This window comes from Tenrec ecaudatus, chromosome 3, assembly GCF_050624435.1.
Source record: "Tenrec ecaudatus isolate mTenEca1 chromosome 3, mTenEca1.hap1, whole genome shotgun sequence".
In the NCBI taxonomy this organism is placed as follows: domain Eukaryota; kingdom Metazoa; phylum Chordata; class Mammalia; order Afrosoricida; family Tenrecidae; genus Tenrec; species Tenrec ecaudatus.
This window is the reverse complement of record NC_134532.1, coordinates 70962302-70987158: the sequence shown is the minus strand read 5'-3', so window position 1 is coordinate 70987158 and position 24857 is coordinate 70962302. Positions and strand designations below refer to the sequence as shown.

General features: G+C 41.8%; 1 protein-coding gene across 2 annotated transcripts in view; it reads left to right on the top strand.

Annotated features, from left to right (window-relative positions):
* Nucleotides 1-23329, top strand: part of HHIP (hedgehog interacting protein) — a 95111-nt gene extending 71782 nt beyond the window's left edge. The window contains exons 11-14 of one of the 2 annotated variants that reach the window (XM_075543744.1): nt 1695-1776; nt 18588-18736; nt 21901-22029; nt 22865-23329. In XM_075543744.1, the coding sequence (XP_075399859.1) occupies nt 1695-1776; nt 18588-18736; nt 21901-22029; nt 22865-22875 (371 nt within the window). In that variant the 3' untranslated portion in view covers nt 22876-23329. The other variant, XM_075543743.1, reaches the window with a different exon arrangement.
* The last annotated feature ends 1528 nt before the right edge of the window (nt 23330-24857 follow it).

Genomic DNA, 24857 nt, shown 5'->3' with positions numbered 1-24857 from the left:
TGGTAAATAACAGGGTCCCCCAGCACCATGCCCCTCTGGAGACATGCACCTCTTGAAACAAAAGTAGCGTCTGTTTGTTTGAATTTTGCTATTTTTAACTATGTTAGGGCCAACTTTTAAAATTAGGGCAGATTTATTGTGAGGATTCAATGATATAAACGATGTAAGATACTTATCAAAATAAATACTAGGTCTTTAGCTTGCATGTCTTTCTCTTTAACTTCACTTTTTTCTGTTTTCTCTGGTTTTGCTTTTTGTTTTTTAATGAAAACCCCCTAACATCTCCTGGTTAGTGGTAGAAAAGGAAGGTGTACGTAATATCTAGTCATAGAGCAGAACAGAGAAATGTAGGCTAAACTACTATTTTATCAGTGAGGAGTCTTAAAGTACAGAAGTAATCATAAATGAAGCTTCTAATTCGTATTCATGTGACTAGGCCTATCCACTGAAGTATATGGGAGCCAGGATAAGAAATGAGTAGTTTTTCTCCGGACAGGGCACCCTACCTCTTGCTCAGTAGTCATCCCGACCGCCTAGCCCAGCACTAAGCATTTAGAATTGAGATTGACTTTCTCTTTTCTCTGCAATATTAATTTCAATATTATTCATTAGGAAAAAAAATACAGATGAAAAAGGAGTATCCCATTCTTGTGGGCCATAAGTTATCAACGACCGGTTTTCAAAAAATTAATGGTAACTATTCAATTATGGACAGAAGTCGGTCATTTAAAAGAGCCAATTCATCAGCATTCCTATTGTAATTTATTTGTATGCAGGAGTGCTCCTGGTGATAGGGACATAACAGTAGATACAGAAACAAATCTGAAATTCCCACCTGGACTTTCTATTTGAATGGAAGAAAACAAGAAAAATAACCCCGTTTTTAAAGTATGTATGTAATGTGGTGCTTTGAAGAAAAACGGAGGAGAAGCGTGGGATAGAGCTTGCTGGCGTTTGGAGAGCAGCGCGATTTAAATGGCGCAGTCAGGGAGAGTGACATTTGAAAACAGAAAGAAGGAAAGAGTGACTCTAGAGCATCAGTCCCTGGGACAGAGCCTGCGACACAAGCCTGCCTCGTGTGTTCAAAGCATCCAGGCCTGTGAGATTTGAGAAGAGTAAACAGGGAGAGAAGGTACTATAAGCGAGGTCCCCGCTCGCAGGTCAAGGTAGAGGCCATTGTCAAGATGTACTTTCGCTTTGGAAGAAAGGAAGCGTGATTTGACTTACGTTCTTCCTCTTAGAGAATCACACTTTGTTGGCTTTAAAGAGCATTTTCTCACAGTTCGGAAAACTAACAGTCCAAATGAAAGTGCCCTCTTTTTTTTTTGGTCTCCTTCAGGCTTTACACAGCTCCTGTGCTTAGAATTGCAGTTGCTCCATCATCTCATGGCTTGCCCCCACCCCTCCCCCCGTATGCCCCCTCCCCCCCAGGTCTTTCTGCCTTTTACTTTCTTTCCTGTGTTTACAAGAAGACACCACTCAGGAGCGATTAGGTTTTGAACCTTCTAGCATGACCTCATTAACATTACAAAATAAAGCCTGTTCTTCCGCCCTCCCTCCCCTCCCCCAATAGAGTCACTGCCACGGGCTTAGGAGACTTCAACATGCGTTTTGGGGGAGTCATTTTATATATACTAAGCAATAGGAAATAAGGCCTTGTGATGCTCGAGTTAACACAGTGCTCTCTTCCACAGGTGAAGTTTACATTTTATCAAGTAGTAAAAGTATGACCCAAACCCACAATGGAAAACTCTACAAGATTGTAGATCCTAAAAGGTGAGATTTACTTATTTCCCTCTAAGTCACGTAATTCGTCAAGGTTATTTTAGTGTATTTGAATTATTGGCAGAAGAACTGCAATTTTCAATGAACAACAAAAAAGAACACTTCCGTCCTTTCTATTGGCTCAGTGCTGTCTTGAGAGGCTCTTCAAATCCAGTCCAGTCCACAGGGGCTGGTCTCGGTCATGTTGACCTTCACTATAAAAGCCTGATTGTGACCACACGTTCCTGTTGCTCTTGTGATCGGAGGGCAGCACTGTATTTGTGGAGTCAGTGTTCAAAGCCATGGAAAGACCCTGGTGTAAATCAGAGGAGCTCAGGCTCTGTCAGAAGCAGTAAACCAACCAGTTACCATCGAATTCCTTCCAACTCTCAGTAATCCCACTGTTGCCAAAGTAAAACTCTGCTCCATAAGCTTTTCAATGGGTGGCTTGGGGAAAAATAGATTGTAAGACCTGTCTTCCAAGGTGCCTCTGTGTGGACTTGAACCAACAAGCTTTCAGTTAACAGCTGACCATGTAAACTAACCATCACCCAGGAACCCCATTCGAAGCAATAGTTTGAGAAAACGAGACTGTCTTGCATCTACTTAGCCTGAGTTTTGTTAGACAATCAAGATGAGTTATTTCGGCTTCGTTTCAAAGCTATCTGAAAGCAAGCTCAGCCCTCATAGAGACTGCTGTGACCCAACGAATGCAATCTGAAGCAGCACGTTTTTTTGTATGCCTCAGTAAAAGGAGGCTTTGGATGTTTCAATCCTTTCAAGAATATACTTATCCCACCCCTGCTGTTTCCCACCCACCCACTACAACTTGAACACGCACACAACTTTCAAATCAGCTGGAATCAGTGTTGTTCATGTCAGGGATAAAATCAGCTCAGCTCGGACACTGCTAAAATTATGTACCGCCAAGTAGACTTCAATAATAAGTTTAAGAAAACTGTAGGCCAACCTAAGTGTCCTCTTGGATGAGACTCTTTGCATCCCAAAGAGCCACCCACCAGGCAACAGAGTTCAAGCTCCCTAGTCCCTTGGTGAACTCATTTGCAAATGTAAATTCCTGAAATTCAGGCCTCCTTAAATGGGTACATTCTAATAGTCTGAAAAGGTTAATAAAGGCATGGATTGAATTCCATCTTGAACACCGTATTTCTGAATAGGCCACTGACCAACAAAACATCACAAAATGTCTTCACACTAGACTTTTCTAGTTAAGAACTTGGAGCGTGCTTAGTAGGACAGGTTTCAATGGTCTGGTTTCTTGTGCCTTTTCCCACACCATGAAATAGTATCTTTCCTGAGGGGGGGAATGAATCCGCTTTGGCTATTGCAGGACAAAAAGGAGGAATGATCAGTTCTGAGTGGACACTGCTGTGTCACACACTCTTCTCTTTGGAATCGTACACCCTTTTTTCACGAGGGAGACGCACATTTGTACACTGTAGGAGAACTATCCCCCCACCTACTTGGGTGTGGAACAAGGCCATTGATAAATCAGACACTTAGGTGACTGTTGGAGTGGGCACTACTGAAAGCTAAAATCAAGCTAATATTAACTCATAAAAGAGCATTCTAATCATAAGTAACGAGGTCCAAGGATTTTACTCAAAGAGTGGAACTGGTTCCACACTACCCGCTGTCATCTGTTGTGTTTGGCAACCTTATGGTGTCGGTTTGCGAGCTTCCTGGAGTTTCCTTAAGTCTCTCTCTTCCTCTCAACAATCCTTCGCCCTGCTTTAGTCTGTTGGTGGGTGAACTCAGGTGACTTTTATCCCTTCAACCCATTATTAGCATCTAATTACCAGCATTGCAGTTAGGGACCTTGGCTTTGTGAATTTGGGGCCTCCTCTAGAAGGGTGGTCTCAGAATGACATACATACCTGAGAGGCCGCCTTCTCATTATTGTGGGGAGTCATGCCCGTGGGGCCAGGGTTCAAATCTGTGTTTGTTTTGGGGAGGGCGGGGGAGTAACTGTTCCACAGGCACTGTCCTTGCACATGGACACGGGGATCAATTTTAAAATTAAACTGACGATAAGAAAACGAAAGCTTTCATAAACATTTGTTGGGAGCCTCATGCTGTTTCATTTTGAATGCCAACATTTATTATTATAGCATTTCTCATTAGATGAGTTCAAGCACTATGTAAACCGACAAGTTACCATGTGAATAGGATTATTTTGGAAACATTAATTACTAGTGTAGTACTATTCAGGAGGTCTGCCTGGGAGAAAAACTGTCTTTCTAAACTACTTGAGAGAGAATTTGAGGAAAAAGCCTCATCAAATAAGTTTTTTTTTAAGCCCAATACATAGACATTTCTTATTATATCTAGAATCTAACTCATATTAAAGCCTCAGTTTCAAATTATATTTTTATAGAGTCCACAGACTTGTTAGAGAAATGTTTTCAGAATGACTGTCAAAGATCAACTGATTTGTGGCCCTGGAACAAGAAGAATTATAAAATTTTATATTCTATAGTATTTGATGAATCCTTACAAAGTGCTACCAAATTCTAGATCGTTTTGTTCCTCCAGTAATCCTTTACAAAAACTTGAAAATATATGATCTATATTTTTCTTTCTGCTTTCACACACACACACACACACACACACACACAATGATGTAGAAGTTTAGAAAAGTATACACAGACACCTAGCTCATTCTGACAAAAGCAACCGAGGTCCCAGTATAACCACCTCAGTCTGTTAGGATAATTTGGGCAAACATTTTAAGAAGTTATTTTCATATCAGTTTTTGCAGGCCACCTTCTCAGAAATAAAATAACAAAATAACCTGTTATAAAAATCAAATGCCACTATAATGAAGGAGACAATTAGACAATTTTTAAAATTCAAAATATAGCCAGGTATCTATAGGGCTTCACTAGAATTCAGGAATGAAGGAGGGAAAAAATAATAGATCCTTAGGAAAGCAGAAAAGACATGACATTTGGCTCTGGGTTAGGGCATTAAACACACTTCTGGAATATTTCCAGGGATAGGCAGCTGCATCTCATGGCCGAGTGGATGACAAGCATGTCCAACATGCAGGTGTCTTGGCCAGCTCTTGGTAGAAACCAATTGGTGTCGAGTTGATTCTGACTTATGGTGACCCCATGTGTGTTGGAATAGAAGCTTGTTCCATAGAGGTTTCAATGGCTATTTTTTGGAAAGATATTGTGAGTTCTTTCTTCCAACACCCCTCTCAATGTACTTGAACCTCCCACTTTTGGGTTGGCAGCAAAAGTGTTAATCATTTGCACCCATCTAGGACTCCTCAGCCACACACAAGGAACCAAAAAGCTAAGCGTTCTGGGGAATTCCTTCAGCCATAAGTTCCAGAAAACATATTTAGATACCTTGGCGCAAAAGCTAGACAGTATTAATTTCACAAAAGAATGCTATCGAAGATGAAAGCTTGACATGAGTCTATCCTAGCGGTATAGGGAGTTGGGTTAGTCTCAGTCTTCCTTACTGGATGTCTGTGGCAAAACCATTGCATCTTGCTGCTTTATCCTTGACCCATCCATAACGTAGGAATAATTATTTCTACAGAGGACTATAAAGATAAATTAGTACATATCCTCCCCTGCCCCCATGTTAGACAGGGTCCTCTAGAGAAACAAAACCAGGACACTTATGATTTTAGATGATAGAGATACAGCATGAAAGAATATAACAGCTAATTAGTCTACACAGCAGTACAGAGGGCTCAGTTCAACTCACAGGGCTACTGGCTCCAAGGACAAGGAAGCAAAGAGCTGAGTCTTCCTTTGAGTAATGAAGGCAGTCTGGCCACAAGCAGCAAGCAGCAGGGCAGGTCACCCAAAAGTCAGCAGCGCAGGAGCTTAGCAAAGCAGGCCCAGATAGGATATCAAACTCAAGCCATGCAAGACAACAATACGAGCCTCAAGCTCAAACGATGTATACACCAGCAGCGTGGTGAAGCAGGTCTAGAAGGAACCTCAAGCTCTAGCAACATGATCCATGTGTTGGGTGTCCCACAAGTAGTGCAGTTCACAAGTTGAGGCAGAGAACTAGATAAAGCAGCTACGCACCGGTGAGATCACCAGAGAGCGAGAGAGGGGTGGGACTTACCTAGCCATTTATCTCTTTGCCCTCCAATCAAACTGTGACCTTATTAATCCCACATGTTCCTTTTGGCCAGGTTAGCACAATCAACCTACCTATCTCTCACACGCACACACAGAAAGAAAGGAAGCATCCAACTCAGTGGCCCTGTTGGACAGAGTGGAACCACTCCATAGGATTCCCAAAACTATACATCTTTATAGGAGCAGGCTGCCTACATAGCAGTTTATGGTTTGACTCACCAGTTTCCATCAGCAGTCAATGTAGTGCTTAATACAATGGGCCACCAACCAAAAACCCACTGCCATCAAGTTCTTTCTGACTCATAGCAACCCTGAATAGGCTTTTTGAGGCTGTAAATCTTTGAAGAAGCAAATAACTGCTCCACAGGAATAAGACGAGGTTTTCTACTCCTGTAAAGCGACAGTTCCGGAAACGGAAAGGAACGGTTTGCCCTGCCCTCTAGGGTCGCTCTGAGTCAGAATGGATGCCTTGGCATGAGTTTGGTTTAACTATTTTCTCCCAAAGAATCACAGCTGGATTTGAACCGCCAACCTGGCAGTCAGCAACCTAAAGATCACTCAACATTGCCACCCAGGCTCCTTAAATTAATTCATAACATACATTTAAAGACTATATTTGAAACATTACATTGTTTAGTATTAGTGTTCACTGCATACATTTAAGAATTATTTTCAGATGATTTCTCAACTTTTATGATTCTCTTAGTACTAAAATTAGGATAAAGGTTTTCATGAAGTTGTGCAGAGCCAATAATACTTAGTTTTAAGTGTCTGTGTCATTCCTCAAATGCTTGCTCTTTATTTAATTTTTTTCAGAAGTAAACAAATGCTCCCAAAGGGTGGAAATTGAATTCTGACAGAATGATGTAACCTCCCAAGTTTTATTTTTATAGAACACAAATGTTTTCACACTATTGACAAAGTTTCGATTTTTGTTTCAGATGACCTTAAACCAAATGACCTTCCCTTCCCCTCATCCCCCCCCCAACCTTTCTTTCAAGGGTTGCCAGGGTTATTTCTCCAGGAATGTGTAAAGCAAAATTCATCTTAATTACGATATGCCCACTCTTTGTTTCCTCAACATATTGCTTATCTATTACCCAACCAAATCACACAGCCCCATTCCCTTAAGAGATCTATAAATGAACTCAGCAAACACTAGGCTGAGGAATTTTATTTTACAAAACTGCTGTAACGTTGTATTCCTAAGCTCCTCTGTGACCAGTATCAAACACTGCCCTTCATGCCTCCTGCCGCCCCCACCCCTCAACCCATGAACCCACTGTCTGTCATGTGTTTATTTACCTCTTCCTAGCTTCATTCTACCCCTCATTCGACTGCATGCTAAAGAGTGCCACCCGCCCACCCACCCACCCCCTCCTTTTTTTTTTTTTTTTAAGAAAATCACTTCGTAAGGAGAAATCTGTTCTGTTTATCCTTTGCACATGTCTCTGGGAGCTAGCAGGCAGCTCTGCCATCCAAAGAAAGTCCTACATAATCGAGCAGCTTTAGCCCAATAAGCCAGCCTAGTCCCAATTCATCAAAGTTTTATGCAAGTGGCCCCCCTCAGTTGATAAATTCCCACAGTGCCTGTTGACCCAGCTGCCAAGGCCTCCTGCAGCAGGTGGTGTTTTCCTGGCCACCCTGATAGTAATGCAAACTGTTTAGCAGCTCCCTTGACCTCTCCGCTATTAACAGGGATACAGGCTCCACCAGGGACTAGTTTTCAAACATGACAGCATTTCTGAACACTAGAGGTCATGAACAAGTATATGCCCTATAAAAATTCATTCCGCTTGGTGGATTTTTAAGTCTACAAGGCAAAGAAGAATTTTGCACAGTTTTGCTCTTATTATGCTGCATATCCAGTAACCCAAAGTGGATAGACACTTATCTGATACCTTGTGTGTGTGTTCTCCCTATATTGTACTTAATATACTATAAATAGCTTTTTAAGTAACAGATCCTTTTTAAGCTGCTTTGTAGCAATCTAGTATTTTTTAAAAGATTGGAATGAGAGCAAAGTCAGAGTTGCCAATGAATGGATGGGCATGCATACATAATGTATGGTAATAGCCTGGGTATAACTGGGATTTTTATTCATAAGTTAGAAAGATTAGCATTTGTTTAGCTATGTATATGCACACTTAAAACAGACTCAAGGAATCCAGGGGGTGTGCCATGGGACTATCAACCATATGAAAATTACTGAAAACATATAGAAATATGTACAAAAAATTACTCTGTGCGACCATGTTATTTTTAAATGTATACTGCATATACTCGTGTATAAACCGAGTGTTTCAGCACATTTTTAATGCAGTTTTGTGTAAACTTAGATGCTGCACTGATATTCGAATCGGCTTATACTCCAGTTTATACAGAATATATCAACGTTTTGATTGTATGCCCCATTTCCTGGAGATGTAACATATGACCATAGCAGTGGATGCAATGTTCTGCTTTATATTAAAGTGCCTCTTAAACTATCCATTTTGAATGTTAGCATATCAGACCTTACAGTACTTATACAAATTACTATGAAAAGTTAATTGTTTGCAAATTAAAATGGCATTCACTCAAAAGGGTACAAAGCAGAAAAACACAAAAGCACTTAAAAGCCTGGTTTGTTTTATATCGTGTATTTTTCTTTCTGAGATAGTGATGAAAATCTGATGCTGTTAGACAATACCTGCGATAAAGACAGGCTTATACTTGCCTTAGCTATGTTTAAAGGGTCACACACACTGTGAAAAGATATTTTCTGAAAGAAAGTGTGGTTCATAAAATCAAAAACAGTGCTCTGGCACCCGAGTCATTTGTTTACTCATTTATTTTACTCGAGTGAAATATGTGCTTCATTAATGGCCTATTATTGCTAACATTGTCAAGTAAATCAAAGAATGCACTGTCAAGATTTAAGAAACTGTCACCATAATGCTCTTCTAAGATCATTTAAACTGTTACTTTTGTGTCCTTTTGAAGAACAAAAATGCGTATCAAACTCTTACTTCCCATTTTAAAATATTAAGTGATACATATTTCTAGGCCCATTTGATATAAAACTGTAACATTAGTAGATCCACAGCTTTCTAAGTGGGGAAAATGAATTATTTAGGGATTAAATTTTAGAAGATTTCTAGCAAAAAAATACCCTAAACTTATAAGTGTTTTGAATTATATTATAATCAAAGTGTTGTTTATTTATTCTATCCTGTTAACATTAGTTATCACAATTCTGAATAAATTTCATCTTAAAAGCAGACAAATTCACGGGTTAGGGGGGAAACTCATTGGTTAAACTAAGTCACCCAAGTATAAAAATATATACCTATGAGTATTTTCCCCATTATAACCATATTTAATGTCAAGTTTAACATTTCTTTTTTCATTGTGATGTTTACATTGAGTTGAAATTTTGATTTTGAACATAAAATTCTGAACAGAGTATATATTCCCCTTTATGTTAAGTAGAAATAGCATTAACTTCTTAATTTTTTTAGAAATTATTCCACTTAACTGTTTTACCATATCAGAAATAATACAAAATTACAGATAGGTTCAGTCTACAAGGATTTTTGTATGTCTTCTGTGTTGAAGATACTGTGTCATATGTTCTGCGGGGGGATTATGAGTGAGAAATTTGTTTCACCATATAAGCAGCTTATTTTTAATTTGGGAGATTGTATAAACTTTTGAAAAATTAAATAATATCTGATATACACAAAACTTGGGGTCAAATATTTCAAAACATTATATATTATAAAGTGCCAAATTAATAATCTAGAGGTTATGAGTATTCAGATGAGCAAAATTCACCACAATTTTGGCTTGCCTAATTCTGCCTGTTCTACCACAACACAAATTTCTTTAACACCAATCAGTCCATGTCTCCATAGCATGGAGGTTAGGTTGTTTTTCTTAAGCAAGTGTAGCCAGAATAGTGAATAGAGAATAACAAGACAACGACGAGGCTCTCAGATCAACTGTTGCACAGGCTGACAGGGCCTTCTGAGCTTGGTTTTTTAAGATTCACCATGGGTATCCATGTTGTGTTTTTCTTCCCTAAGACACACCACTCCAGTGTCCATGACTTTTCAGTTTGCACTTCCTCCTGAGTTCAGAGCTCAGCTTCCACCTGCATTTTATTTTGGGTCATTCTTCCCTTCCATGTGGGAGTCCACAGTGAGATTCTCAGCTAGTTCTCCTCCAACACAGCCATCACTCATGTCATTGGTGCCCTTCCTGTTGCCAAGATGCTGAACAAGGTTCAGCAGAGCTTTCAGGCTCAGACAGACTAGAAAGAAAGGTCTCATGCGGTATCTCCATAAATCAGACATCAAACAGCCTGTGGGTCACCAGGGTATCAAACAAGACAGTGCCTGTTACAAGAGGTGGCCCTGAGTCTGAGATTGCCTCCACAACAGCAAACAGCAGTGCCCCTGGCAGTTTCCAGCTACACAAAGCTACCTTCTGGGGTGTCAAAATTTCCTCCCAAGATGCTACATTCTCTTGGTGTTTGTGCTTCAATTACAAAGTACCTGGGGGGTCTTCTCCAACCCTATTTTCCCCCATAAACTCTCTTTTAGTATGTGGATTTTGTGCTATGCAAGTATTTTTCCTGAAATATGTCTATTGAATTAAATTGGAAATGGCTGGTTTTCTGTATTCACCATTGACCAGCAAACAGTGGAGGCAGGGAAGTAGAGCTCAACTCTGTCTTCTTATTCGGAATAGATAAAGCATTTACCTTCGTTATTCATTTCTCCTAGAGTTTCCTTTAAGAGAACACATACTCTCCATTTCCTGATTGTCCCACAGAAGTCAATATACTAGGCTGATAAAGTTGAATGAAGAGATCCACACACCCTTTCAGGTGTAGAGGGGGGTGGGTGTGTGGGCGTGGGTGTGTTTTGAAAGAGGGGTGTTCGGATAGTGAGATTGATAGACCTGAAGTATGGTTCCATTGCTACTTTTTTCTTCTAGAATATAAGGAATATTTGAGTAGAGAGAACACTGGTTTAGGAAAGAGTCCCAAGACCATCTAACTAACTGTAAAAAGACAGTTAATTCCTGATCATTTTACTTTGCAACTAATACCAATCCTATCCCATGTTGATAATGTTGAACTTGAAAATTATTGATGCGTTTTTCCTTTGTATGAAATGAAATATTTTTAGCAAGTCTTATGACATGACTTATGACTCTTTTAAAACATGAGGCAAAATAACGTGGGTATTTGTGGAATTTCTGATTATCACATTAGCCCTGCCTCCTTTGAGTTTAGTGCTAACTCAATCCCAAACTTCCTAAAATTTAAAACCAACTGTTTCTTAGCGAGATTATGCGTATGTGTGAGGGGTAAAAGTTTAAAAAGGAGAAGCCTTCATAAGCAAAGGCAGAGAAGACAGGCTCCTTTTCTAAGCAGGCATCAGAACAGAAAAACTCAGTGCTTCAAGTTGATGGCCAGAAATAAAGCGTTGGATTTACCCCATTCAAAATTTGGACTTTAGAAATATTTTGTTGTTTGTTAGCAACCTTGGCAGTAGTCCTTGACTCATGGACAGCCCTGTGTACAAGAAAAGGAAATGCTGTTCAATCCTGCCCATCACAATGGTCGATTGAGGATCAGACCATTGTGATCAAAGTGGTTACATTGACTATTTGGAAAGGGTAGTGCCAGGCCATTCTTCCTACTCTGTCTCAGTCTTAAAGTGCAGCTGACACCTGTTTAGTATCACAGCAACATGCAAACCTCCAGCACCAGATGGACAGTGGTTTTGCTTAGGTATATTGAGTGGGAATCAAACCCTGGTGTCCAACATGGAAGGCAGGATTTCTACCACCGAATCATCACTGCTAATGTTGTTTTGTGGAGTAGATTGCAATTTACAGTGATCTATAGAACAAGAGTAGACGTCCTGGTGATCTAGCAATTACACATTGGGCTGCTAACTACAAGGTCAGCAGTAGGAAACCACCAACCATTCCTTGGGAAGAAGATTGGCTTTCTACTCCCCCCAAAATTACTGTCTCAGAAACCCACAGTTGCAGGCAGTTTTACTTTGTGCTGTAAGTCAGAATCAACTCGATGGTAGTGAGTTTGGTTTGATTTTTTTTTAATAGAACAGTCTTGTAGAGTTTTCTAGACTTTTTCAGACCACCAGTTTCATTCTCCCACAGAATGACGGGCAGGTTCGAAAGGGCACTGCTCTTCATGGAGTGCAATAGAAATATTTAACATGAGACATACTGTACCAAGGTCAGACATGCGTGAATTTAAGTTTTCCCTCCCTTTACTCCAATATCAGGATTACTTGAATTATATAAAAAGATATTTGGAAGCCTATCTATGATTTAATATAAAATACATTTCTTAAAGGCAAAATGAAAGCAGGGATTCTTAAAAGATTAAATTTCTTAGGATGTTTCAAAAGAGGACTTGAAGCCTCCTGTTGGGAATTTCTAATGACGTCTCTACTGCAATGAAGTCCCAATGGGGTCCATACTGCACGGTCACACGGGATAGATCTGCTCTCCTACCTGGACTAGAACTGTATTGTGGCAGTGTAAGATTCCTCCCAACCAGTTTGTGCTCAACTACTAACCTACAGATCGGCAGTTCAAATCCACCTGAGCAGTACCACAAAGGCCTGGCAATCTGCTCCCAGAAAAAAGACAATCAGGAAAGCCCTATGGAGCAGTTCTCCTCAGTCATGCCTGGGGTCCCCAGGAGGCAGAACCCAATGAACTGCAACAGGTTTGGCTATGTGTCATCCTAAAGCACGCTATAAACCCATCCTAATCCACAACTCTTCTCTTCCCGAGTCAACTGAGCAGAAACAAGTTCTCATGGCCAGGAGGAGGCAGAGACCCTCCAAAGTAAATGCATGACACTCAGGGTGTTACTGACCTTGGATGGAGGTCCACATTGGAGTTTTAAGAAATTGCACAATGCTGCTCATCCCTACACATAGAGTTATGTTGATGGGACATAGAAAAATCTCTCCCGCCTTGAGAACTTTTCCCCTTATACTTTTTTCCTTAGGTAAAAGTGCCAGCTAACTCGATATCTACCAACCTGCCACTAGATAAGACATGTCGCCCACTTCCCCTTTCAGCCCCTTCGTGGCACTTGCTTCTTCATCATTCATTTTAAAGCTAAGTCAGACACACCTGCTCACTTCCTATCTTGGGATCTGAAGTTTCACTTTTACCACAAAAGTGAAAGAATCTATTATATGACTCTGCTATGACCAACATAACATCTGGCTGGCAGTAACACACTCCAAAGTGAAAGGAGTGCATCTGTGATGGCTAAGGGTGTGTCAATTTAGCGAAGCCATGATTCTCAGTGGGTTGGCCGTTCTACAATGGTACAAGTTGGTAGTTATATAACCACGCCGTTTGGCAGTTAAGGGAAACGATACAGCCATCCTTCCTTTTGTACTCGGAAGTAATCTGCTGTGGTCATCTTCCTTTTTTTGCATAATGCTGATTTTTTCCCATAATGGCTTGGTCTTTGGAACCTGACCGTGTCAAGTGTGAGGAAGAGGTGTAATGAGTCATTCTCCATTGTCGCTGAGTTAGAAAAGTCATTACGTGCCGCATTATGTGGTGGTGAGCCTCCCTGGACTTTTCAGAGTTCGTAGCAATGTCCACCTGGGAGCTCCTGAACAGACGGATTAATGGTCACTTTCATTGCTGCTGCTGTTGTAGTGTGTTGCCTAGTCACTGTCCACTCTTAGCTATTGGGATTGACAGTAGAATTGATCCACACGATTGTCTACGTTGTAATGGAAACAGATCACCATTTCTTAGTATGGTTTCCACTTAGTATTGTGGAGCACATTCAGACCGCCCACCTATTGGTTTGTGGCAAATGCTTAACTGCTGAGCCACCACAGCTTCAACATTGCTACTGGCTCGGAAGTGGCCGGAACTTAGAACGGTGCTGTTTCAACGTGAATGTGGACTCCAATTTCCTGGAAAAAACTCCAAGTTCAGAATCTGAGTCCGTAGAACTGGTCTTGAGCCCGAGGTTCTTCAAGCTCGCAGGTTTAAGGTGTCCCAAATTACCTGGTTTTCTTAACTCCTGAGACTGAAAAGAAGCAAGACAGCAACTAGTTTTGCAAAGGTTTGTTTCAAAGGAAAGCTTTTCCATGTGTCCCAGTGCGAGTATGGGTAAAGGAGTGAGGCAGATCTTAGATCCTCTTCCTCCCACAAGCAGAACGAGAGACTATGGAATTACTACAGCTTCTAAAACCGCCAACCCAGAGAATTTGTGAGTATTATTCCCAAACTGTTTCTCTTGTTTTCCAATAGTAAGAATTTAAAATCTAGACCCTCCAGCAACATTTTCAGAAAGTACCCCAGTTGAAGCCCATTAACTTGTTTGCCGTTGAATCGGTTCCAACGCATGGCACCCCGTGAGTGACACAGGGGAGCAGCGCACCATCAGTTTCCTGGGCTCTCTCTCTGGACCCAGACTGCCAGGCATTTCTTCCACAGTGCTGCTGGTTGGATTAGAACCACTAGCCTTGTGTGGTTAGTAGTCAAATGAGAACCATTCACATCGCTCAGGGATCTTCCCTGTGAAACAAACACATGGAAGAGATCAAATAGACCGATTTGTGCAACTCCCTCCAGAGGGCAGGGCTGGCTTGGATGGTATGCTTTTTCCCCTCCTCTTCTATGCAGCTGTAGAGAGGCCTTTTCCTTTATTGATTTCTTCATATTTTAAATTGTTTCATAAATTAGAGTCATCCATATCCCCATCACCCAGAGACATCCACTTTGGGCCTTAGCTGTTCATAAAGAGTCATCACATATGATGTTTATTATAAACGACTTCTGCTTCCCAATGTCTTTCCTTTATTTCAAGAAAACATGCAAACCAAAATATCACTACCCAGAGCCAGCCCAAGTACATTTCTAAGGAAACATCTTAAATTTCTGAAAACGAGGTTTTTTCGTGAAAAAATTGGGGGGGGGAGACAATATTTCTGCCACGAACCTCTTAGTGTCATTATTATTTGTCATGTGGGAAAGGGTGAGGAAATGTGTCCTTATGATGTAAATTAAGGTTGAGGACAATGGAGCTAGCTGTCAACAAATGAGTAGGAGAGAGTCCCTGCTACGGGACTCAACACTGTCTTGAGAGGTACATCTGATTTCATACATGAAGGGTGAGTCCAAAAGCACCAGAATAATTGAAGAAAAAGAAAAATAAGCCAATTTAAGAAGCCCTGGTGGTACTCTCTGATAAGCATGGGGCTACTAACCACAAAGTCAGGCGTTCAAAACTGCCAACCACTCCATGGAAGAAAGATGGTGATGAAGCTCTCTGAGCCATAAAGAGTTACAGGTTCAGAAACCCAATACAGTTCCACTGTGAGTCAGAACCAACTGGATCACAATGAGTTGTTAGGCCAGGCATTAAAACACAGGCATGTAATCCAGAATTTAGACCTATATAGGTATACCTATTTAGCTAGACACTAAATGGTCAACTCAAGATAGCAATAATTAATTAATTAAGGTAACAGCTATTTGTTTCATTCTCTTTCTCCTCATTCAGCTACAAACTACCACCCCCATTTTGGGGGCTGGTATTTCTGTTGGTTTTTGTTTTGTTTTTTTTCAGCAAAAGTATAAAACTACACTAGAATAAAGAATGAAAAGAGGGACATGATTGTGATCGCCAAAAATCTTTGTCAGAATTTGCCGAAAATCCATGACTGGAAAAAAAAAAACCTTTGATATGTCACCTTAATTCCTATCTGAAGAGGAAAACAAGAATTTCTATGCCCTGCTGAGCTTGACTTCTTACGGATTTGTTTACTTCCCAGAATTGAGCCCTACCTTAGAAAACGTTTGTAAGACTGGAGTTAGTTGAGGCAATAGCGGGAAAACACAGTAGTGCTTTGGGGATAGCCCTATAAAAATGTAGCAGCTACATTTGTTAATACGGTGAAATTTTACACAGCAAATTAGGTTTCCAGTTAACTGTTTTCATGCAAATTGTTCACCGGCATTAGTTATATTCTTCACAATGTGTCTACGGTCTCTTTAATTATATTCTGGTTGTTCTGTTTCCAGTACTCTAGTTTCCCTGCCCCATCTTCTCATCTTTGCATTAGAATAATTACTGACCTTTTAAAGACTCTTGAGTTCCATTCTATGTAGGAGTGATAGTAGGACACCATCGTTCCTTCTACCAGTACCCACAAAGCAATGCCCCGACCTTTGGCCTCAAACTGGCAACATTTTCTGGTTGTTGTAGTTTAACCGGATTTACCTTCATCCTTGCACTACATGATATCTTCTATTAGGCTTAGACCAGTGGTCTCAACCTCCTAATGCTGCGACCCTTTAATGCAATATATTTTGACACACTCCTTTCTTTTCTTAAATAAATCAGAAAGAGGGTACATATATCAGTCATAAGCAGAAATAAGGTGAAGCTAGTCATTAAAATCTTATTATTTCCAGTCACTGGTAAAGTTAGCGTAATACCTTACTGAAGACCCCCGGCTTTCCATCTGATCATTTCTGACACCGGCCACCCCAGTGTCAGAGGAGAACTATGTTCTACAGGAATGGCTGACCTAAGGGGACTTAGATTGATAGGCTTTTCTTCCCATGGGTGGACTCAAACCTCCAACATTTTGTTGAGCAGAAGAATGCACTGACTCTTTGCCACACCCAGTGATTCTATTTCCTGATTGACCTGTAGCCAGTGATCAGGGACTGGGATGCAGAAGAACTTCCTGTTACTGAAAACTACTTTTTAAGCCATTAAAACCACCATGATTGTCTCACAAACAAGACTTTGTTGGGAAAGAAGTCAAGCAGACTGGGGCATTCAATCCTAACAAGGCACGAGGAATGCCCTTGCTCTCCCTGGCATCGCTAATAAACATTTCCCGGCCTTTATACCATCCTACCTGTACTTCTATAAAGACCACTCTCTTGGGGGACACAAGGCAAATTTTACTTTCATTGCTTTCTGAATGAAAAAATGCTCAGTCCCTTGAGAATGCCTTGAGGCTCTTTGCCATATATTGACCATGTCTACATGCTAATAAAAGGTTGGACCGTTTTAAGGAGTTTTCTGAATCGTGATACTTGCAAAACACAGTACCTTCAACGTACAGTGGGACAATGATTGAAGGAGGAGCCGGAGAATGGCAGAATGCTTGGGAGTCACTGCAGAAACAGCCCGAGGCCAGGCCCCAAATTCCCATCACTGTTCATGTGTCACAGGGACAGAAGCAGCTCTAAAAAAAATTGGCCTCTACAGGGCTCATTTTCTCTGCTTATCTCAGAAACGGATAATAATTTACCTCTTGGGGTGGTTTTGACCTATAATTATCACCTTCTGTGCTATGGTATTTAAGGAGGACTGCTTGGGCCATCCTGAGGGTGCTGAAAACATCTCGTTTACATTCCTTAAATGAAAAGGAGCCTTCTCACCACATGGGACTCAGTCACTGATGGGAAAGTGCCCCTGAACATTTTTCCCCTAAAGAGTAGATAATGAGCGTGCCTGCTGATTCCAGCAGAACCCCCCCTGGAATGTTAGCATCTTCCTTCAAAAGAACAGTAAGAACTTAAAAATCATGTGTGGAACTAGCTTGGTTTCCTCTATAACTGTTAGCACTGTAGAGCCACCTTTTCTTAATGTGCATTGCAAATGAGATGTTTCTATTTGGCCCTATTCTTTTTCCTCATAGCAGAAACTAAAACTCTGTGGTGGTGCTGTGGGTTAGGTATTGAGCTGCAAGGTCAGCAGTTCAAACCCACCAGCCTCTCCACAGGAGAGAGCTGGGCTGTGTGTGCCCATAAACATTTACAGTCTCAGAAACCCTTATGGGTTAGAATCAACTTGATAGCAGTGGGTTTTGAGGGGGTTTTGTTTTAATATCTTCCATATGTATGGATCTTTGTTTGCATGAAAAATGTAAACGTTGAACCAACAATACGCACAAGCATATATATCATAACCTTCAAAAAACCTGAAAAATGTGAAATTGAAATAAAACTGTGTCCCCAAGCTTTTTAGGGTACACGTGTTCATTTTGATAAGTACTTTCAGCCCTGTAATATTGCGTATATCTAAACAAGCGAAACCCTTGTCAGGTGCTATTCCTAATAATTTTTGTAGCTGTGGAAGAAGTGTTTTCATACATTTATCCGCAGACATTTTTTTTTAATGGCAATTGCTGGCGATTCTTAGCAAATGTAACATGTGATGTAATTAGACATGTCTCCATTCCCGGTAAGCATTTCTTAGACTGTTTTCGACTATTCCTTTTCATTCAAGACTGCTTCATTTGTTTCCTTGCGGGCGTGCATTTTCTGTAGTGATTGTCAGGGGTCCATCCAACACGTGACGACCCCCCACCCGCGTGCTCGGCAGGGTTTTCACGGCTGTGACCTTAAGGAGGCCAAGTGCAAGTCTCACTCCCCACATTGCCTCTGGGGTGGCTCCCAACCAGTAGTGGTGTGCTTAACCGTGCGCGCTTCGCAGGGACGCCTTTTCCTTTCTCCGAAAGCTGTCCGCCTTCCTGCGTGGTTTGTCTTTGGAGAAAGCAGGAGACGTGACTTTGTAATGTAGAGCAACAAGCCGGCAAACGCGATTGCTGTCCGATGCTGATTTTCCACCGTTGCCTTTCCATGCAGACCTTGGATGCCTGAGGACTGCAGAGCCCCGGTTCACCCAGCGCAGGCACTGACGGCTGAGTGCCCCCGGCTCTGTCGGAACGGCTACTGCACCCCCACGGGCAAGTGTTGCTGCAGCCCAGGCTGGGAGGGCGACTTCTGCAGAATCGGTTAGTGTTTCTGGCGTCACCTGGAAGGCCTAGGGATGGGCCAGCCCTATGCACCCACGAACTCAGCACCAGTTACTGCTTCTAGAATTATCCGGCATTCAGTAGTTCTTGGCCATTTACATTCGTATGAGGGAGTGCTCGGTCGGGTTCTGACTCGGCAGATGTCACCGTGCCTGTTCATTCAATGTAAGTTGTTCGTTGATGTAAGCTAATAAGAGGCATGATCGATCTTTAAACGAGTGCGCAGCATGACCAGAGCGGCTCACCAGTGCTCTCGGACCTGGGCTCGGCGACTCCGCACCAGCCTGCGGACTCCGTGCTGGCGCAGGCCCGCTCCAAGTGCCCACGTTTCCCAGACACCCCGTAAATGCCATCCCTAGCTTTACTGCTGGCTGCCACAGCACACTAAACACAGGGCGTTTGCAGTGGGTGTTATTAAAATTAAATGGGAAAACGCAACTATTGAGAGGCCTATAATAAGATTTTTTAATTCTTTTTGCCACTCCCTGGAGAACCATCAACGAGGTGTACAGCTGCTCAGAGAGCCACGGAGATTTAGTCGTGGGTCTGATAGCCTTAGACTTGCCAGTTCCTCAATTTACATGCAGTCATGTTTACGTTCCACTTGGTATGAAGTAAGAAAAGTTAGCTGCATACCTAGAGTTTAAGATACTCATGTTAACACTATATTTCAACAACCATCATCTTTGCATGTCACTGCTGTTCAAATATTAAAGTACCTCTTGTAAAAAAAGTCCTAAATTATACGTAATATTTTCAATTGTATTCTCAAATGTACTGGGGTCCAGGAGCATAGCCAGAAATAATCTGCTTTATTTCTTATCTAGCCAAGAAATGGCCACAATTTAAAGACTCACATATGTATGCATTTTTAAGATGAGTCTGCTTCATCAATAACAACGTTGCATGATTGATTAATGTTATGTTTACATATCTAGGAAATAGCTATAATTAAACTCAAAATAAAGTGATTAATTTTTTAAAAACAAATGCTTAAGTTATATTGACATTGTCATTTATTGCGGTGTTATTTGTCTCTCTTTAAACTGCCCCAAAAATTGAGAATCAAATACATTGTTCAAATGTAGTATTTTGGGTTCCTGGTAGCGTATCTTCCCCCTTCTTTTTTCTTCCCTCAAGCTGTCTTCAAAGTCTGCCAATATCTACCCTTTCTGCTGCTTTTCTCTGAGGCCCACTTAGTTAGATCCCTCACTTTGCATCTTGCCTAACTCCTAAGTCACCCAAGTCACCAGTCAAGTATTTACCGAGTTCTTTTTGGGCCAGAAATTGTATTTGAAGCAAAGGGTGAGCAAGTTCTTTTCCAAGTAGATCTGAGTTACCATCTAGCTTTATTTCAGTATTTTAAACCTGCTGCTAATCAAATGTAAAGTTCGACTCTCAGACAAAATCAGAACCCTTTTTAAAAAGGACTCTAGTAATGAGGCTTTTAATTAAGCAAGCACTTCATGCATACTGCCATCTGGTGCCCTCATCTCACGTAACTTTAAAGGAGAAACGAGTGTCTTTGCGTCTTATTCGGTCTTTCCCACGTACTCAGCCACAGACCCTCGGCATCTCCATTGAGTGCATCTGGAAAGGTAAAAGTGACCCTGCCCCTTGGAAGTATGAGGAAATGTATTTAGGAAAATCATCTACAGCAGCTGTGATGCTCAGATCTATCCTGTCGGCAAAACACAATTTACATGCTCAATGCTATCCTTTCCGTCTTATTTTAAGCAGTAAATCTGTATATTTCCTTTCATAGCCTAGCTAGTGCTGGTGTAATGCAGATACCTCAAGAATAAAACTCCTAGTTCTGGAGGCTGAAAGCCCAAATCAAGGTCACCTGCACCGAGAGTCCTTCCTTGTTGGGAGCCAGGGAGACATTCTTTGGTTCCTGACTCTCCTCACATGTCAGCTGTCTCCTTTACGGTGCTCTCTGTGTCTAGTCTGCTCTTTTCATGACTCAAAAGTGAGTCGCTTCAGGACACACGTTACACTAGTATGACTCTATTAAGAAGGAAAACCACAGTCCCAAAGAGGATGACTCCCCAAGGTGCAGGGATTAGGATTCCAACACCTATGGTGGGCAGGAGGGGGTACACAATTAAATCTGTATATCAGAGCTGGAAAAATCCTTTTATGAAGCGAGTCATCTGTGCTAAGTAGTCCAGGCAAGGATGGCTCAGAATATTCTTTGTTGGAAAATTGCACTGACCACAGAATGGGCTCCCAAGTGTTAATCAGAGTGAAACCTATAGCTGTAGGTCCGGGAAGCCCAGAGAAGGAGGAATCTAAGAACTCCATACGGCTGCTCGTCTAAGGGGTAGATTCTAACCCAATCCTAAAACTCACCATTCTGTTAAAATCGACCATTGCATTCTGTTGGGCTGGTTATGCCCAAGACCCTGGGTCTCCAGAATCTCAGAGGATGACGGCAGGTATGACACATGCCCCAAGTGCCATTTGAAGGGTACACCCCTGAGTACCTTCTAGTGACCATCACAGCTTCCAAAGAACTCTGATGGCCTAGTGGATTATGCATTGGTCTCCTAGCCCCAAGGTCAGCAGTTCAAATCCACTAGCCACCCCACTGGCGGAAGAGGAGGCTTTCTACTCCTGTAGAGATTTACAGCCTCAGAAACCAACAAAGGCAGTTCTACTCTGACCAGTAGGGTCACTCCGAGAAAGGACGGGCTCAACGCCAGTGAGTTTGGCTAGAGAGTTTTGGGTTGCCGTTTCCACCAACAGCTGAGAGCCATCAGTCCACAATTTAAAACTAATTGCCATAGATTTGCCTCTGCCTCGGCCAGCTCCTCCCACGTTGAGGACCTACCCTGTGTAATGAGAACACGGAGTTGCTTGGAAAGCCCTGTTGGAAGATCCCTCTGTGGAGCAGATTTGAAAGAACGAAATCATTCTCATTACAGAAGAGAGTCCATTGTGCAAGAGCTTCAACTCGTTTCCCCTGATCTCTGCTTCTGAAAGCCTTCTCCCCTCCTTGCACGTAGCACACTTAAGGACCGCTGTCTTCCTCCCCCTTCCTCCCTCTTCTGTAGGCCCCGCACTGTTGGGCTCCGACTAAAGGCTGTTTCCGACCCACAGAATGAAAGTGTAATTGTATTACTCTTTTTCTCTCCCAGCAAAATGTGAGCCCGCCTGTCGCCACGGAGGTGTCTGTCTTAGGCCGAACAAGTGCCTCTGTAAAAAAGGATATCTTGGTCCTCAGTGTGAACAAGTGGACAGAAACATCCGCAGAGTGACCAGGGCAGGTATTCTTGATCAGATCATTGACATGACATCTTATTTGCTGGATCTAACAAGTTACATTGTATAGTTTCTGGGACGGTTTGAATATCCCCTTCTAATGGGCATTTATTTTTTATCCTGTCATTAAAAAGAAAGACTGTTTATCCCTGCTACACACTCCTGTGATTTCTCTCTTTTTTTTTTTTAGTAATTTAAAGATAATTTCCAGAAATGTGCAGATCCTGTGTGTGTATGTTGGAATACTTGTTCACCTAAACACGTATACACACGCTTACAACCCCTATAGGTGTGGTTGCATAACAGATGGATTTTTAAAAAAATATATAGATTTCCTTGTGTGGCGTAATTTACACAGAAATTCCATTGTATATTGATAGCAGAGTTCTTATGTCATCAGAAGGAACTATCTGACTGCCCAGGAGTTTTCTGTCTGTAATAACTGAAGTCAACTTTATTGGAGTTTTGAAACATTACTGTGCAATCTGATGGCTCTAATAAAAGTGTCTATATTTTTATATCAAGGACTATAATAGCAGATAATGTTTCAGAGCTCCCTGATGGATTGCTAAAGGAACAGCTTGATGTAAACTTGTACTCTTCATTTTTATCAATGTATCCAATTACAAAATGTTAGGCACTTACCTTTTGCTTGGCAGAGAGATCTGGTTACGCCAGCTTAATTGCAAGATTGTTTTTGAGTGTTTTATAATTAAATCATAATGGCATACTTTAAAATCAGTTTTTCTAGAGGTCTGCATTTATTGTATGTTTTATTTAACATTAGGCACTGGGTTTGTATTACCTATTTATATTTTTTATTTTATTTTTATAATATAGACATCACCTAGATGAGACACCTTTACCCTGCCCTGTAAAACACTAAAGTTACATTTTTCACCAACTTAATTGGAAAGAAGGGGAGTGAGAAAGCAAACAGTCTTTAAGGTGCTGTGGATCTAATCTAGCCCCGTGTCCTTGTGCCAACATGTAACCATTCACGACGGATGAAAACGCAAGAAAACCACCAAACCTATAGAATGCCAGCATTAAACATTTGCAAAGCGCTTTTCACCCAATAGCAAGACTGCCAGAGTCTGTGGTTACATGGTTGCAGATTTCACACTGAATCCAACGTCACTGGAGAAGAGCGCGGTTCGCATTAGCAAATCTTGGTTATGTAAGCTATCGCTTGTACCACCTCTCTGGATTTTTGCCACATCTGACTCCTTCTGTGTATGTTCCTTCAGAACACAGTGAGAACCCTTTCTTTGGTTATTGTGTCAATAAATTTTCTGTAAATGCTCTGTTCTGATGTTTAAAGCAATGGCATGTGCTCATTAAAACGGCAAAAAGTTTGATAGGCCGGCTTTCGAGGCCAGCTCCCCAGGTTTACATTGTAACAAAATGATAAAGGTTCTTTGCATTGCTGAGAGAAAAACAGAAACACAAAAGCACACATCTTCTCATGACAGACACCCACCCACTGGAGTGGTCCTGCCAGCCACATCGTGGCCCCAGGGCCTAAAGACAGCATCACGTACATCATGCCGCCGCTTACCTTTAGGACTGTGAGCCTCCATTATGAAGCATCTTATAGCTAGTATCGCTCTGTTGCCTTCAAGTGTGATGTTTGTAATGAAAGCAGGACAAGCATTGACATAGGAGGGGGGGGGAACAAACCCACAATGTCAAAAGATTGGTTCAGTCCACTGCACTTGTCTTCCATATATGATGACTTAAAGTTCTAGTGACCTCATGCCAAATGGAAATGGGCTGACAAATCGTGGTTCAGTGCTTAGTAGACAATGGCCCGCGTGAAAAAGTGCATGCATAATGTTGCACAATTTAGATTCAATTGGCAGTCTATTCAAAGAAGTCTCGGGATTAAATGAGCATGGAGACCAAATTGTCCTCTCACCCCAGAAAGGGGGTGGTCCCTGCGAATCACACTAACCCTTCATTGGCCCAACAGTGTGACCAGTCTTGCAGTGAACCCCGCAGTCGCCTGCATCTGTAGGTTCATAGCAATCCTTGGTCCACTGCTTTCTCTTATAGCCCCCTTACTGAATTCCATCACAGAAAAGTTTCACAATTAAAAAATAAAAAGTCCTGACAACCATCTTTGTAAATGGACCTTACCGTCGAATCATCCCATATTCAGGGTGGGTGACACGAGACAAAATGTGCACTTCTTGCGAGGGAGCCAGCTGTCCTCGTCTGTCTGATAGTGCAGTTTCATCGCACACAGTCTCCAGGTCATCGCTCCACCGAAAACCATGAGCAAACTGCTATCTGCTCCGCACAATCTGAAGGAAACCAAAATCCAATGTTTTCTCTTCCATCTTTCACCTTCCCATCTACCCCCCCCCCCCCCCCCCCCCGTGAAAAGGGCTCTTCAGTACCATTCAGTTCTACTGTTGACAGATAAGCTAGGTGAGCATGCAGGGGGCCACAGTGTTTCCATATCCAGCTCTTCCCTAAGTGAAGACTTGCAAGTGACTTAGAAGAACAGGTCAGAGCGCATGTCCTATTGGGAGCTTTCAGAATAAAGCTCTAAGTTCTTCCAGAAAGAAGATAAGGGCCATGGATCTTAAACCTAAACCAAGCGAGGAAAGCCCTGGGTGTCCTCGTTTCCGTTCTTCTGAGAGCAGTAGATAGCACAGGCTAAGTAAGGTCTCCCTTAGACGGTGGTGGGGTGGGGGTGGGGGTCACTGTTCCATCACATTAAAGTCTACATCCACTCAGCACACAAAGCACACGGTCTAGACATGGAAGGGATGTGGCTGTGGGGTGAAGGCCGATGTGTGAGCAAAAGATAAAAATAAAGTCA